At 40.8% G+C, this 17,472-nt stretch overlaps 1 protein-coding gene across 1 annotated transcript; it reads left to right on the top strand.

Moving 5' to 3' along the window:
- Nucleotides 1-11,329: 11,329 nt before the first annotated feature.
- LOC110941348 (probable sphingolipid transporter spinster homolog 2) lies at nucleotides 11,330-16,259 on the top strand. Its single transcript, XM_022182971.2, has 16 exons — nucleotides 11,330-11,471; nucleotides 11,909-12,041; nucleotides 12,573-12,704; nucleotides 12,790-12,891; nucleotides 12,985-13,089; nucleotides 13,188-13,263; nucleotides 13,577-13,651; nucleotides 13,754-13,856; nucleotides 13,929-14,004; nucleotides 14,102-14,193; nucleotides 14,267-14,343; nucleotides 14,884-14,997; nucleotides 15,111-15,230; nucleotides 15,357-15,485; nucleotides 15,596-15,674; nucleotides 15,816-16,259. Exons 2-16 carry the CDS (start codon nucleotides 11,983-11,985, stop codon nucleotides 15,932-15,934), a joined length of 1,458 nt encoding a protein of 485 aa, XP_022038663.1. The 5' UTR covers nucleotides 11,330-11,471; nucleotides 11,909-11,982; the 3' UTR covers nucleotides 15,935-16,259.
- Nucleotides 16,260-17,472: the final 1,213 nt, after the last annotated feature.

The raw sequence follows: 17,472 nt of genomic DNA, 5'->3' as shown, positions 1-17,472 counted from the left end.
CGACTCCTTTGTTGTATTTACATATCCTAGATCAGTGTGTTAGTGAGTATATGTTGCAAACCTGTACTTGTTAATGAGTAACGTATTGGAATACTGGATTTTGCTAAGACATCTTTCAACCAAAGATCCTTCGACCGAAAGGTCCAACCTTCGAAGGATCATATAACCGAAAGATCCAGCCTTCGAAGGATCACGAAACATAACCTTCGACCCAAGATCTATCCTTCGACCCAGGATAGGACCCTTCGACAATCCTTCGGACTAAGAAGGATCCTTCGAGCCAAGACCCAATCCTTCGATGTGAGGCCTTAACTTTCGGCCCAACTTGTTACCGGCCCAAACCCCCACCTATATTAAACAGCAGTTACGTAGAAGGCATAGAGTCAACCGAACAATTCCAAACCCTAGAAACCTTTTGGGCGACGGCAGAAATCAGGAACCTCCTGTTGTGTTCATCATCATATTCTCATCCATCATTCGGTTAGTATAATCCTTTGCATATTGTTCCTATGTGATGCTCTCAATTACATGATTTTGTTTGATAGATAGTTCATGCATGGAACTAGGGTTTAACAGGTAGGTGATCGATTGACGATTTCTGTGATATAATGTTGATTGATGTTATTGTTCCACGTTCTTGTTTCAATCGATTAGGGTTAATTTGGTGAATGGGTTCGGGTCGTTGTAGAACCGGACTAGGGTTAATCGGTTGTATTCTAGCCAATCGGATAGGCTATTGATTATTGTTGTTCGGTTATCATGATCTGTTTGAACATTACATCGTACATTAGAGCACAAGTATGCACTCATTCACACACGTTCACAGACTGACTCCTGGTGAAAACACAAAACGTGATTGCTGGATCGTATGATTAGGGTTTCTGTAACCGAAAGATGCTGTAATTGATTGTTAATTGTTAAGTGTAACCGAAAGATAACTGTGGTAGTCGAAGGATAACTGGCACGTTCGAAACATGACATTTGGTTCGAAACATGACACTTGGTTCGAAACATAGCACTTGGTTCGAAACATAGCAGTTGGTTCGAAACATATCTGTTGTGATCGAAAGATGAGTGTACCGAAACATATATATATTATGATCGAAAGATGAGTGTATCGAAACATATCCGTTGTGTTCGAAAGATGAGTGTACCGAAACATAACTGTTGTTGTCGAATGATAACTGTGAATCGAAAGATGACTAATGTGTCGAATGATTAAATGAGAAATGATACGTGTTGTGCTTGTATGCAAACTGACTGTTATGTGTAACTATCATAGGGCTTGGTAAATCATTGTTGTTAAAAGAGTAATTAATTCTACCGAGCAATCCCAGGTGAGTTCACTACATTCGAGCATGCGTCCCAGTGGTTGGGGACAGTCAGTGGGTATCCCGTGGGGGGATAAGTCTTTGGGTAAAAACGGGTATATTGGTTAATATTCTCACCTATCATCGTTTGTAAGTCCCTTATCGGGTATTAGTTAGTAGCGCTACTTAGGTTTGGCACCCTCACCCCGTGCCTGTAGAGGACGGAGGTGAACTAATGACCCAGTCTGGCCCAGTACTAGATAGGAGTACGTGGGAAGGGCAGTCATGTATTTCAGGAGCCGTCCGTGTTTGGAAATGAGATATTAACAATATTACTTGCATTGGGTATTGAACTATTTTCTATACAACGGGTAATCAAACGTTTTCTAAAACTGTGAACTCGCCAGCTTTGTCTGATACACGTGTTACATGCTCGAGGTCCTTAGGTACTTGGAAAGCAGGAACTTGCTGGCTGGAGGGCGCGAGTGGTCATGGTTGCTTGATGGATTTATTATTAGACATTTATTTACTATGATTGATTGGATAACATTTATATTACGATACATTAACGCTTCCGCTAAACTTATGGTTTTTGAATAACTTATGTTGGGACTTCAGTATCTTTAAATAATGAAGTTTTATTTCAAACTTGTGTTTCAATGTAATTGGTGGCTCATTGCTAGTCGTCACACGCCTAGCAGGGACACTCCCTAGGTGGTAATTTTGGGGGTGTGACAGTTTGGTATCAGAGCCACTGGTTATAGTGAATTGGTTTTAAAAATGTTTTATAAAACCAGACTATAACTGAACTGATACGACATACTGATACGACATGGACCATGACACTCAGCTCCAGGCAGCAAGGTTCGTCTCTTGTTTACTATTGTATAATACAGTTAGTACATACTCATGATTGATATCACACTCGAACACACACATGCCATTACAATACGAATTACTATGCTACCTGTCCATACTACGTGTTTTTAAGAGTAGGACTCTTCTTGTGTTTACATGATCTATGTTGTGATATCGACGGTCGTACTGTATGAATTAGGGGAAACCTTCTAACATGAGTAGGGAGGAACTGAGATAAGCATGTAAATCAGGTTATTATTATGGGTGCACACATAATAACAACGTGAGGTGCATGTGAGTCCCAGTAAATCTCGACTAGTGTGAAAAAGGAATCCCGCGTTGTTAGTCAATGTTGTATTAGAACCTCGAAAACTGTGAATACTATAGCAATACTTGACATTCGCCTGAAATGGTCTGTTAATTTGTTACTTCTTCCCATACTTATAGAATCATGAACGGACGTGGTGGAGGTCGTCGTGGTGGACGCGGTGGGCGTGGTGGAGGCCGCGGTGGCGGACAAGGCGAAATCCATATGACTCAAGCTGAGCTAGAGGCATTACTCAACGCCCAGGTGGCTGCAGCCTTGGCAGCTTATCAGGCTGGTATGACATGTACCAGACATTCTTCCCTTTGAATCGTGAACTTGAGTCTTACTTGTTGGTTTATTTTCTTTCGTTAATAGGTCAGCCGGCGCCACAAAACCAGCCTCACCCACCGGTCTGCACTTTTAAAACTTTCATGGATTGCAAGCCACAGACCTTCAGTGGCACTGAAGGGGCTGTAGGACTTATACGCTGGTTCGAAAAGGCGGAGTCAGTGTTTGCGATATGTAACTGCCCAGTTGGGGATAGGGTAAAGTTTGCAGCAGGCACGCTTCAGGATGGTGCCTTGACCTGGTGGAATGCCCAGGTCCAACTGCTAGGTATTGAGGCGGCGAACTCCACTACGTGGGATGATTTTAAAGAACTGATGAGAGAGGAATACTGTCCTCGAGATGAAATAGCGAAGTTAGAGAATGAGTACTATCATCTGACAATGGTGGGGTCTGAAATCGAGGCGTATGTGAAGCGGTCGTATGAGTTAGCTGATTTGTGTCCGAACTTGTCCCGACCCATGCCCCGAAGAATCGAGTTGTTTATTAAGGGGTTACCTCCACGGGTGAAGGGTTTAGTTACAGCAGCGAACCTCAATAACCTAACCCAGATTGTTAGATTGGCACATAAAATCGTTGACCAGGAGGTGGAGAGCGACTCAATGCCACCTCGTATTTCTAGCACTACCACAGCTGCCACTACTTCCACTGCATCTGCTGCAGATGGCAAACGTAAGTGGAACGATACGGACAAGGGGTCCAACTCTACACAGCCTCAGAAGAAGACGGATACTGGCAGCACCCGCAGTTTCAGCCAGACAGCATCAGTAAATCAGAACTCGAGTAACAGATCAGGGCAGGGATCATATGCGGGGAAGCTACCCTTGTGCAGCAAGTGTGATCTTCATCACAAGGGGCAGTGTACTCGAGTTTGTTATCGGTGTAATCGACCGGGGCACAAGGCCAGGGATTGTAGGACCACACTTCCAGCTCAGCAGCAGCCAGCGCAGCAGGCGGGTAGGCAACAGCCTCAGCAAACTCAGGGTAATCAGAAAGGGTGTTATCAGTGTGGGGCCGAGGGGCACTTCAAGCGAGACTGCCCTCAGCTGAGACAGAACACAGGGGGTGGTAACGGGAATAACAATGCAGGGAACAACGGGGGTAATGTTGCGCGTGGGCGCGGGTTTGTGCTGGGAGCTGGGGAAGCGCGGAACGACGGCAACGTGGTTACTGGTACGTTTTCAGTAAACGGTGTTATTGCTTCTATTTTATTTGATTCTGGTGCCGACTGGAGTTACGTGTCTTTAGAGTTTAGCTCCCAATTAGGGTTAAGTCCTACACTTCTTGTAATGAAACACATAGTAGAAATCGCAAATGGTAAAACAATCGAAGCTACGCATGTTCTATTTGGGTGTAAAATCGATCTTCTGGGTCAAGTTTTCGACATTGACTTGATTCCTATTACTCTTGGAAGCTTCGACGTGATCGTTGGTATGGACTGGTTGTCCAAGTATCAAGCAGAGATTCTCTGCAAGGAGAAGATCATACGTGTTCCCCTTCCCAGTGGGGAATTTCTATCAGTTCAAGGTCATCGCAGCGGGACCCCAGTTAGCATGGTTTCGGCAATGAAGGCTCAGAAGTATTTGCGTAAGGGCTATCCTGCTATATTAGCTCTTGTTACCGATTCATCGCCTGATGAAAGGAAGATCGAGGATCTTCCAGTTGTTCGGGAATATCCTGACGTATTTCCTGAGGAACTTCCTGGTTTACCTCCACATCGTCAGGTGGAATTCCAGATTGACCTCGCCCCAGCGGCAGCCCCAGTTGCTCGTGCTCCTTATCGTCTTGCGCCAGGAGAACTGCAGGAATTATCAAACCAACTCCAAGAGCTGTTGGATAGGGGTTTCATCCGACCTAGCTCTTCCCCCTGGGGAGCCCCAGTCTTATTTGTGAAGAAGAAGGACGGGTCCTTACGAATGTGTATAGATTATCGCGAGCTCAACAAGATGACGATCAAAAACCGTTATCCTTTGCCTCGTATTGACGACCTGTTTGACCAGTTACAAGGGTCGAGCTTTTACTCTAAGATCGACTTAAGGTCTGGTTATCATCAAGTGCGAGTCAGAGAGGAAGACGTTCCCAAAACCGCGTTTCGGACGCGATACGGTCACTATGAGTTCTTGGTTATGCCATTCGGGTTAACCAACGCACCAGCGGTTTTCATGGACCTCATGAACCGCGTGTGCAAGCCATACCTTGACGACTTCGTTATCGTTTTTATTGACGACATTCTAATTTACTCCAAGAACAAGGAGGATCACGAGCGGCACCTACGCCTTATCCTATAACTCCTGAGGAGGGAGCAGTTGTACGCAAAGTTTTCTAAGTGTGATTTTTGGATACGGGAGGTACATTTTCTGGGGCATATAGTCAATGAGGTAGGCATACATGTGGATCCTGCCAAAGTTGACGCCATTAGAAATTGGGCGGCACCAAAGAACCCTTCGGAGGTGCGGCAATTTCTCGGTCTAGCAGGGTATTATCGCCGTTTCATTCAGAACTTCTCAAAGATTGCACAGCCACTCACCTCGTTAACACAGAAGAAAGTAGTTTACTCTTGGGGGACGAAACAGGAGGATGCTTTCCAGCTTTTGAAACAAAGGTTATGCAGCGCACCAATCTTATCTCTACCGGATGGCACTGAGGATTTTGTAGTTTATTGTGATGCTTCGATTCAGGGTCTCGGTTGCGTGTTGATGCAACGCGAGAAAGTGATAGCTTACGCTTCTCGACAGTTGAAGGTTCACGAGAGGAACTACACGACACATGACTTGGAGTTAGGAGCAGTAGTGTTTGCGCTAAAGATTTGGAGGCACTATTTATACGGTACGAAATGCACAATCTACACCGACCACAAGAGCCTTCAGCATATCTTCGACCAAAGAGAATTGAATATGCGACAGCGTCGTTGGGTGGAATTGTTTAATGATTACGAGTGTGCCATCAAATATCACCCAGGTAAAGCTAACGTTGTGGCGGATGCACTTAGCCGCAAAGAAACGAAACCTAAACGCGTTCGCGCATTACAGCTCACTATCCATTCCAGCCTTCCTGATAGGATTCGTACGACCCAGACTGAGGCATTGAAGGAAGAGAACATTAAAACTGAGGGTTTGCGCGGTATGGAAAAACAGTTTGAACAGAGATCTGACGGCATCTACTACATCATGGGAAGAGTATGGGTTCCTCTGTTTGGTGATCTTAGAGAACTTGTAATGGATGAAGCACACAAGTCACGATATTCTATCCACCCGGGATCAGACAAGATGTATCATGATCTTAAGGTTATGTATTGGTGGCCGAACATGAAAGCCCTCATAGCCACGTACGTGAGTAAATGCTTAACTTGTGCTAGAGTTAAAGCGGAACACCAGAAGCCTTCGGGTCTACTACAGCAGCCAGAAATACCTAAGTGGAAATGGGAACAGATCGCTATGGATTTCATTACTGGATTACCAAGAACTCAGGCTGGAAACGACACTATATGGGTGATTGTTGATCGACTCACGAAATCGGCACATTTTCTAGCAATCAAGGAAACAGATAAGTTTTCGCAGCTTGCAGCGGTATATCTTAAGGAGGTAGTTGCTCGACACGGAGTGCCAACTTCTATCATCTCAGATCGAGATCCGCGCTTTACTTCTGAATTATGGCAGTCTATGCACAAATTGTTCGGTTCGAAACTTGATATGAGCACCGCTTACCACCCACAGACGGATGGTCAGAGTGAGCGCACTATTCAGACACTTGAAGACATGCTGCGGGCATGTGTGATCGATTTTGGGAAGGGATGGGAAAGACACTTGCCGTTAATAGAGTTCTCCTACAACAACAGCTACCACACAAGTATTCAGGCAGCTCCGTTCGAAGCATTGTATGGGCGGAAATGTCGTTCTCCTCTCTGTTGGGCGGAAGTAGGTGACAGTCAACTCACAGGTCCTGAACTCATTCTGGAAACTTCGCAAAATATAGCTCGGATAAGGGATCGTATGGCAGCAGCGCGTGATCGTCAGAAAAGTTATGCTAACAAGCGTAGAAAGCCTTTAGAGTTCGAAGTTAATGATCGGGTTATGTTGAAAGTTTCACCGTGGAAGGGCGTTGTACGCTTTGGAAAGCGTGGCAAGCTTAATCCACGTTACATTGGGCCATTCAAAATTCTTGAGCGGATCGGTAAAGTCGCTTACAGACTCGAGTTACCTGCGGAATTAGGTAATGTTCACAATGTCTTTCACGTTTCGCAACTAAAGAAGTGTCTGGTTGATGAGACACTGGTTGTGCCATTTCAAGAGCTCAAGTTGGATGACAAGCTGCAGTTTGTTGAAGAGCCTATTGAAATCATGGATCGGGAGGTCAAGGTCCGTAAACACAGTCGAATTCCGATTGTTAGGGTCCGTTGGAATTCAAGGCGTGGACCGGAGTTCACGTGGGAACGCGAGGATCAGATGAAACTAAAGTACCCTCACCTCTTTCCCAAAGACAAGGCAGAGTCAAGCAAAACTAGTGAATCTCGGGACGAGATTCCCCTTCAAGTTGGGGATGATGTAACACCTGAGGAAAATCCGCAACAATCTTGAATTGTCACTTCACTCTCTTGTACCTGCTTGCCAAATTTCGGGACGAAATTTCTTTCAAGTTGGGGATGATGTGACAACCCGACTTCTTGAGGTTAGTATTATCCTATTCCCCGACTCCTTTGTTGTATTTACATATCCTAGATCAGTGTGTTAGTGAGTATATGTTGCAAACCTGTACTTGTTAATGAGTAACGTATTGGAATACTGGATTTTGCTAAGACATCTTTCAACCAAAGATCCTTCGACCGAAAGGTCCAACCTTCGAAGGATCATATAACCGAAAGATCCAGCCTTCGAAGGATCACGAAACATAACCTTCGACCCAAGATCTATCCTTCGACCCAGGATAGGACCCTTCGACAATCCTTCGGACTAAGAAGGATCCTTCGAGCCAAGACCCAATCCTTCGATGTGAGGCCTTAACTTTCGGCCCAACTTGTTACCGGCCCAAACCCCCACCTATATTAAACAGCAGTTACGTAGAAGGCATAGAGTCAACCGAACAATTCCAAACCCTAGAAACCTTTTGGGCGACGGCAGAAATCAGGAACCTCCTGTTGTGTTCATCATCATATTCTCATCCATCATTCGGTTAGTATAATCCTTTGCATATTGTTCCTATGTGATGCTCTCAATTACATGATTTTGTTTGATAGATAGTTCATGCATGGAACTAGGGTTTAACAGGTAGGTGATCGATTGACGATTTCTGTGATATAATGTTGATTGATGTTATTGTTCCACGTTCTTGTTTCAATCGATTAGGGTTAATTTGGTGAATGGGTTCGGGTCGTTGTAGAACCGGACTAGGGTTAATCGGTTGTATTCTAGCCAATCGGATAGGCTATTGATTATTGTTGTTCGGTTATCATGATCTGTTTGAACATTACATCGTACATTAGAGCACAAGTATGCACTCATTCACACACGTTCACAGACTGACTCCTGGTGAAAACACAAAACGTGATTGCTGGATCGTATGATTAGGGTTTCTGTAACCGAAAGATGCTGTAATTGATTGTTAATTGTTAAGTGTAACCGAAAGATAACTGTGGTAGTCGAAGGATAACTGGCACGTTCGAAACATGACATTTGGTTCGAAACATGACACTTGGTTCGAAACATAGCACTTGGTTCGAAACATAGCAGTTGGTTCGAAACATATCTGTTGTGATCGAAAGATGAGTGTACCGAAACATATATATATTATGATCGAAAGATGAGTGTATCGAAACATATCCGTTGTGTTCGAAAGATGAGTGTACCGAAACATAACTGTTGTTGTCGAATGATAACTGTGAATCGAAAGATGACTAATGTGTCGAATGATTAAATGAGAAATGATACGTGTTGTGCTTGTATGCAAACTGACTGTTATGTGTAACTATCATAGGGCTTGGTAAATCACTGTTGTTAAAAGAGTAATTAATTCTACCGAGCAATCCCAGGTGAGTTCACTACATTCGAGCATGCGTCCCAGTGGTTGGGGACAGTCAGTGGGTATCCCGTGGGGGGATAAGTCTTTGGGTAAAAACGGGTATATTGGTTAATATTCTCACCTATCATCGTTTGTAAGTCCCTTATCGGGTATTAGTTAGTAGCGCTACTTAGGTTTGGCACCCTCACCCCGTGCCTGTAGAGGACGGAGGTGAACTAATGACCCAGTCTGGCCCAGTACTAGATAGGAGTACGTGGGAAGGGCAGTCATGTATTTCAGGAGCCGTCCGTGTTTGGAAATGAGATATTAACAATATTACTTGCATTGGGTATTGAACTATTTTCTATACAACGGGTAATCAAACGTTTTCTAAAACTGTGAACTCGCCAGCTTTGTCTGATACACGTGTTACATGCTCGAGGTCCTTAGGTACTTGGAAAGCAGGAACTTGCTGGCTGGAGGGCGCGAGTGGTCATGGTTGCTTGATGGATTTATTATTAGACATTTATTTACTATGATTGATTGGATAACATTTATATTACGATACATTAACGCTTCCGCTAAACTTATGGTTTTTGAATAACTTATGTTGGGACTTCAGTATCTTTAAATAATGAAGTTTTATTTCAAACTTGTGTTTCAATGTAATTGGTGGCTCATTGCTAGTCGTCACACGCCTAGCAGGGACACTCCCTAGGTGGTAATTTTGGGGGTGTGACACAGTAGTTCGAAAAGAGGTCTCTTTTGAGGTCAAAGAGACGCTCCAAAAGCCGAAAAATTGAGGCAGTAAACCACGTTTAAATGTTATAAGACATTCCGCACGTGTTGTTGTACTTTACCATGCATGCGTTTTAACTATCGTTTACCTTTGCATCAAAATGACACTATTTCATGTCTCAGCCCTCTATCATTTTTATTTTCTATCATTTTGTGGTTATAGATTGTTGACATTCGTTTTCCTTTTATAAATTAAAAAATGGTGCTTTTGTTTGTCGTGTTGTTTAACTTTGTGTACAATATATGTTCATTCATGTTGTTAATATATATAACATTAACGTAACCCGTCCACCGGACATGTATTAAACTAGTTAAAAATAGTGAACCCCTCACTGAAACACGCACACTGTGTATGATATCTATCAAATTAGTGGTCATTGAATGCATATTTAATACACACGTAAAAACTGGACCACTTGTGTAAGGCCGTCTGGTGTGGGGATCGTCCTCGGTTTGTTCTAGTTCGGCGCCGGGCCAAACACCGCCCCGCCCCTGGCTTCGTCCTGGTCGTCCTCTTCTGGACATTGGAGACGCTCCACATGAAGACAAAAAACATGCCTCCCCCTCTCTCACACACCTATAGATACAATATATACATATACATTTTAGGTCCATCCCCCATTTCCATACCTCCATCCTCTTTGCCCCTCCCTCACACCCATCCTACGTGGCGGATCATCCTCCAAAGGAGGACCATCATCATACCGCATAGCCTAACAAGTCGTTCTACTTGTTCATTGGTCTGACTGCTTCAAAAATCGGATAATAAATATATAATTTTTTAATTTAAATTTAAGGGTAAAGCATTTGTTTTTCTGTATTGCTCAAAGTAAAAAAAAAATCCAATTTCATTTTCTTTTTTCCACATTATTTAAGATAAAAAGTTTTTTTTATCAAATCCTCCTCTATAATCCAAAGATCCATGACGTTTCTTAAACCAACTACGACCCAACCCCAACTTACAAAACTAATTTGCGCCAAACCAACCTATAAAATTTGGCTTGACCCGATCCAACAATGCGGCGTACCAACCGCAATATCAAAGAATTGCTTTATTCACCCATTAGCATTGGAAACCTTACAAACCGAATCACTAAGTTGTCAAGCTACTGGTCCAACTGGTTCGACTGACGAGTGCTATACGTGTTCAAAAACATGTTTAGGGCCATAGTATTAATTTGCAAATTTTCTATGTATAATGATGTTATACTTCATGCTTCGGGTGTTTTTCAATTTTTTTTTATTTTTATTTTTTGCGTTTTTACTTCCAACTCAAAAGTTTTCATCTTTGCAATTTAATCTTACAACTTTTTAATTTTCAACTTTGCTCCTCTATACTTTTCATTTTTCACAAACTTTCGTTTTGTGTTTCGTTATAAATTTTCCGAGTTATCACGACGCAGCGTGCGTGTGTGGTTCAACGTTTTTACGTCTATTTTTTCAGTTTGGCAAGTTCATCGCACGCGCGGGTCATAAATCGACTTGGTTATTTTTTTCAATGTTTAATGTAATTTTTTCGCATTAACACGCCACAACTTCAGTATTAGTAATCGTTGGCGGTGATATGACATTGGTTCTATATGACACGGTTGTACGCGGCAAAGAGAGTAACTTAATACTAGTTTTACTAAACATGAATAACTATTTTGTTTGTTTTTCACACAAATAAATTACAAATTTTAGTTCTTAACAATAGATTATTATTTTTATTAGCATTTCCAAGAAAAAAAATAATATCACAGAAAAATAATATTACTAGTCTCTTTCTCTCTTCCCCCATTGACCATGTTCCTCACCCCAACCAACACCTATCTCTTACGCCGCCGTCGATCACCGCCATTCTCCGCCGTAACCGTCATCCGGTGAGTTCAACCACACTCTATATTCTTACTCATTCCGATCGTACTTAATTTCAAGCTTCCAACTTAACTATCTTGTATTTATTAGGTCAATTATCCCCTTAAACGAAACAGTAATAAAAGGGTTTCTATATGTTTAATTTTGGATGATTTCTATATGCTCACATGGATGTTGTATATAGGATTAATTCAGACAGTTTTGGATGATTTTTTAGGGCAGTTGTGTAGAATTTGTATATTAGAGGAAATAAAATTAAATCTGGAAAAAATGCTCTAAATCTAACAAATTGATTATCCTGTATGTAACCATTAGTATTAATACAAAGTTAAAAACCCTGAATTTATAAGAAAAAAATAACAATGATCTGGAAAAAGGGGTTTGGTGTGTGTTAACTTATGTTCTAAAATTTAGAAATTAATGATCATACAATGATGTTCAGGGAGAGGAAGGTTTACCAGGGGACTTGAGGATCAAAATAATTTCAATCGCACCGTTGTTTATACGGATAGACAGATGGCTATAGATTCGAGTGATTTATCCGAGCCTGCTCCTTCTTGGTTTACTCCCAAAAGGTATAGTCTTTATGTTTCTTTTTATATTTTTTCTTCTTCTAGGGTTAGGGTTTTGATCAACTGAGAAAAAAATGCAAATAAGTAAAATGGGAATTCATATGTTTTTTGATCTTTGTTTAAGACGTGAAGTTGAATGTTGGAATTTGGTATTGGTTTGGGATAGTTAGTGTTTTTAGTTTTGTGATGTACTTTCGTTGGTTTCATTCACAAATCACAATATTTTGTTGCAGTGGCGGATAAATAAATTTTCATTATGGGGGCAAAAATCGGATTTGATAAAACCGGGTCGTGTAAAAATAGCGGGCATAATTAATTAAATAATAAATTGTTATAGTGAACACTGACCCCCCCCCCCCCCACACACACACACACACACAAAAAAAAAAAAAAACAAGTTGGATCCTCATTCGCTACTGTTTGGTTATCAGTTTATACAATATTTACAGTGAGATAAGATATCTAGTTCTTGACAGTTTTAGCTATTTTTATAATAGTTTTATTTCATGCGGCTTATTGGTACTATATGCACAGGTTGCTTGTAGTATTCTGTGTGATCAACATGGTGAATTACGTTGATCGAGGAGCAATTGCAAGTAATGGTGTAAACGGGAGTCCGAGAAGCTGTACAGAGAGCGGTGTGTGCTCAGATGGTAGTGGAATTCAGTAAGTTACTTTATACGGGTGTTGAAATATCATCACTTTGTAACATCATTTCTAAGATGTTTCGTATATCTTTATTGTTTTGTAGGGGTGATTTTGACTTGAATAATTTTAGAGACGGTGTCATTTCGTCTGCTTTCATGGTTGGACTTCTTGTTGCATCTCCGATATTTGCATCCCTCGCCAAGAGGTAATTTGTCACTGTCACCTCTATGTTATTAGAAATGAAGCTTTGAATTTTTTCGTAATTATATATTCTTTTAATTTTTGTGTATATGAGCAGCATTAATCCGTTTAGACTTATTGGAGTCGGATTGTCAGTATGGACTCTTGCTGCAGCTGGCTGTGGGCTTTCAGTTGACTTCTGGTCCATCACATTTTGCCGAATGTGAGTTAATAACTTAAAACACCTGAAATTATATCGTTTCCTTTCTAGCTATTGATACCGTTTGACTTTTGGTATCACTTAAAAACCGTCGCTTTTAGGTTAGTTGGTGTTGGTGAAGCTTCTTTCATAAGTCTTGCTGCTCCATTTATCGATGACAATGCTCCAGTTGCGCAGGTTCACTTCCTCATTGACTAATTTCCATACAAGCGTGTTTTGTAACAAAAATTACCGTGTTTGTTTGTACCGAGATATACTTATATCTAGTTCATATGCAAAAATGGAAAGAAAACATAACATTTATGACGAGACTTGGTAGGAAAGTGACGTGAATAGGTCAAACCACATTGAAAATCCCATTAATTCCTCCATCGATCCATCTGATACATTCGGGTCAACCCGTTTGTGTCTTCGACCCTCGTATCAATTTATTTCGGTTTCCTTTTATATGAGTGCAGTAGATAAACTTATATTGATTTTGTTTGTACAGAGAACAGCATGGCTGGGAATATTCTACATGTGCATACCAACTGGAATAGCTGTTGGTTATGTTTATGGTGGAGTGGTACGCAACTGATCTTTGTTTCTTTTTGTGCACGACAGCGACCCAAACAATCGAATTTGACCGGAAAAAGTCAAACTAACGGATGTTGTTCTTTGTATGTAGGTCGGTGGTAGTGCCGGTTGGCGCTATGCGTTTTTTGGTGAGGCAATTCTCATGCTGCCATTTGCTATTTTGGGCTTCACAATGAAGCCGTTACAAATGAAAGGTATTTCTTTTGTATTTTTATGTTGTTTTATATACAACATTGTTTAACGAGTTTTATGTGTATTATATATAGGTATGTCGCATGATAAAAAAGTTTACGGCTCCTTAGATGAAGAGGTCATCGAGCATAGTTCTAAAGAACATTCCAGGTGTTTCTCAAACGAATATTACATATAACTAGTGATATCTTGATTTGAGGAATAGACCGGTTAATAAAATAGTTTACCGGCATGTGTTTTGTTGCAGCTATGGTTCATTTGCCTCCAATCAGTTATCTAGATTTTGGCAAGATATAAAGGCTCTTTTGCTTGAGAAGATATATGTCATAAATGTTCTAGGTACGTTTTAATATTCTTAATCTCGTAAACTATACCAAGTGCTAATTGTCTAATTTTTCATGGTTTTTGCTAGGTTATATTGCGTATAATTTTGTCATTGGTGCATATTCGTACTGGGGACCGAAGGCTGGTTATAGCATATATCAAATGGTAAGCATGTTTGACCTTTGTGTTGACTGTTTTTTTTTTTTTGTTACAAACAATGCACTTTATCTTGAAACCATCATCGTCATTGTCATCGTCGGTAAATCCCACCAATAGCAAAGCTAAGGTAGGGTCTGAGGAGGGTAGATGTAGACAGCCTTACCTCTACCACGTAGGAATAGAGAGGCTGCTTCCAGTGAGACCCCGACTCGATTGTAGTTTTGTATCAAGCCTTGGACCTAAGATACATAACACTCAAACAATCGAGACAGAGACTGATTGGTGCATGTACCCCCGTGTCTTTCAGCTATCAACGTCACCACATGATGCATGATTAACCATCCGCCGCTTTTAACGTTATTTTCACGAGATTAGTAAAATAACGTTAAAGTTAGTATCATTTCACTTTTGCCCCCCGAGCGCCCACACATATGTACATTATATGTGCACACCACAAACGGGGCATAGCACTTTATCTTGAAACCGAAAAATAAAAATAAGAAAGCTTGATCGATCTGAAACTATTCTTTTTTATTTTTTTTACAGAACAATGCTGATATATTATTTGGAGGGATCACCATTGTTGGTGGAATTGTGGGAACACTGGGAGGAAGTATTATTCTGGATCGTATGAATTCGACAATCCCCAATGCTTTTAAGGTAGATATTTCTTGTAAATTTTTTTTAACTGCTTGTCGTATTTCTTGAGTGTTGAGCCATACATCTTTGTTTTTTTTTTTTTTTTACTTATTACAGCTATTTATTCTTTGCAGCTTCTTTCCACTGCAACATTTTTTGGAGCGATATTTTGCTTTAGCGCCTTCTGTTTCAGTAACTTGTACATTTACTTGGTTCTCTTTCTTATTGGGGAGATACTTGTTTTCGCCACTCAGGTAACCTTCTCTTCAACGATATAAATAAAAAATTGTGACATTTTTTACGGCTACAAATTGCATTTTCGATCCATCTACTTTAGAATTGGTTTAGATTCTGACAAAAAAGCATTGCGTACACCGCAGGGGCCCGTGAATTTTGTGTGTCTTCATACTGTTAAACCAAGTTTGAGACCGCTATCAATGGCTATGTCGACTGTTTCGATTCATGTCTTTGGTGATGTGCCATCATCTCCACTTGTTGGTCTTCTTCAGGTTTGCTGTCTTTCACATATTCTTTATTTTCCTCCAGTTTGTGGACCCCGCATATGCAATATGAATCTTTGTTTTTAATAATAAGCTGCGAATCTGTAACTGTAACATAGGACAAAGTTGACAATTGGAGGATATCCGCTTTGATTTTAACTTCAGTATTTTTCTTGGCGGCTGGAATATGGTTTATAGGTATAATGTTCTCAACTATACTGATCTTTTCGTCATCATGTTTACAAGTTATCGATGACATTGTTGTTATCAAAAAGGGTATTTTAGACATTTCACTAGCAGTCTTCTCATGTATGCTTGCTACACCTTTCGATTATGCAGGTATCTTTCTCGACAGTGTGGACAGATACGATGAAGGTAGTGAGCATGCGGGGTCCGTTATTGAGCAGCCGGATGTAATGCCGTTGCTTGAAAATAAGCCGGCAACTGCTTCACCATAAGCTAGATTGATGACTCAACACGGAGTAAATATACAGAGTTTTCCGCCACTCTTGTTTGTAATTTTAAGAGTTTTCACTCGTGTAGCCGGACGGTTTAGTACTCTCTGGATGTGTGCATATATTGGTGATTAAATATTTGGTTAACATATAGCGGAAACAATTGTATCGATCATGGTGGATTAGGTATTACTTGAAACGTTCATGTAAACAACATGTTAAAAGTATTATCAACTATATGTATTCGGATTACTGGGCTCTGTGCTAGGGATATAAATCATCTGCAATAGCCCTCATATCTCAATGTAAGTTTGTTTGTTGGGGTTCCTCACAAGTGATGTCATGTTTAAGTTTGTTGGTGATTTTCATATTTTTATGTAACCAGATTCACCAACCCTCGCACCCATGAGAGTTGCACGACACCTCTTCGCACCCTGTCGTGGCGTTGTTCGTGCCCCACGCCCCTCAAAAGTGGTAGATCATAGCGTCCCACAACACCGGCTTGGTCTTGCTCAACTTGTATCCCAAAGTTTATATCGTGATACCCATGGCCGAAATATTACTCTAAAAGGTGATACCCATACACGATGTAACAAAACATTGGCCGTGGACATGTAGCTCAGTTGGTTAAATGTAGAGTGTGCTTTTTACCCTTAGAAAAGAGAATATATAATCGTTTCAAATGAATAAAACGAGTTAAGAAGTTCTGATTGGTTTTTACCAGTTCGATTCAGCTTCACACCGGTTTAAAAGGAAAGGATTACAATTTGGTCACAAACCTACGGACTACGGTTTCTGTGAGGCTAAAACTATGGTTCAGGACATTTTACCTAAATGATGGATCCGCCAATGTAGGGCTAGCCCACTTGGTAGAGGCATTGCCTCTTAAAGAAGAGGTCTCAGGTATAAACCTAGCATAGGCGATTAATTTAGGATTATTGGTGTAATAGAGTAAGAGCAAGCGTTGTCATTCAAAAGAAAATAAAAAATACAATGCATCTGTTTTGCATATGGGAAAATGTGTTTATAGACCCCATCTTTGGACGTGGGACAGTAGAGCGGAAGCGTGTTTGAACTTTAAAGTAAAACAGCCTTCGTTGGGGTGGGTGTAATATGAGGCTTGAGAAAACGAAAGATTTTAATTTTTTAATTATATTAAGAGTTAAATGTCATTTAGTCCCTATGGTTTGGGTCATTTTGACAGTTTAGTTCAAAGGTTTTATTTTTCACATGTGGGTCCAAAAAGGTTTCACCTTTGCCATTTTAGTCCACTGGGTTAACTTCATCCATTTTTTCTGTTAACGAGAAGGCCAATTCGGTCATTTTCTATGGCCGAATTGCCCTTCTAATTAACAGAATTACATATAAAATGACCGAATTGGCCTTCTCGTTAACAGAAAAAATGGATGAAGTTAACCAGTGGACTAAAATGGCAATGGTGAAACCTTTTTGGACCCATAGGTGAAAAATGAAATCTTTGGACTAAACTGGTAAAATGGCCCAAATCACAAGGACTAAAATGTCATTTAACTCTTATATTA

This window comes from Helianthus annuus, chromosome 3, assembly GCF_002127325.2.
Source record: "Helianthus annuus cultivar XRQ/B chromosome 3, HanXRQr2.0-SUNRISE, whole genome shotgun sequence".
NCBI lineage: Eukaryota > Viridiplantae > Streptophyta > Magnoliopsida > Asterales > Asteraceae > Helianthus > Helianthus annuus.
This window is presented reverse-complemented; position numbering and strand designations above follow the sequence as displayed.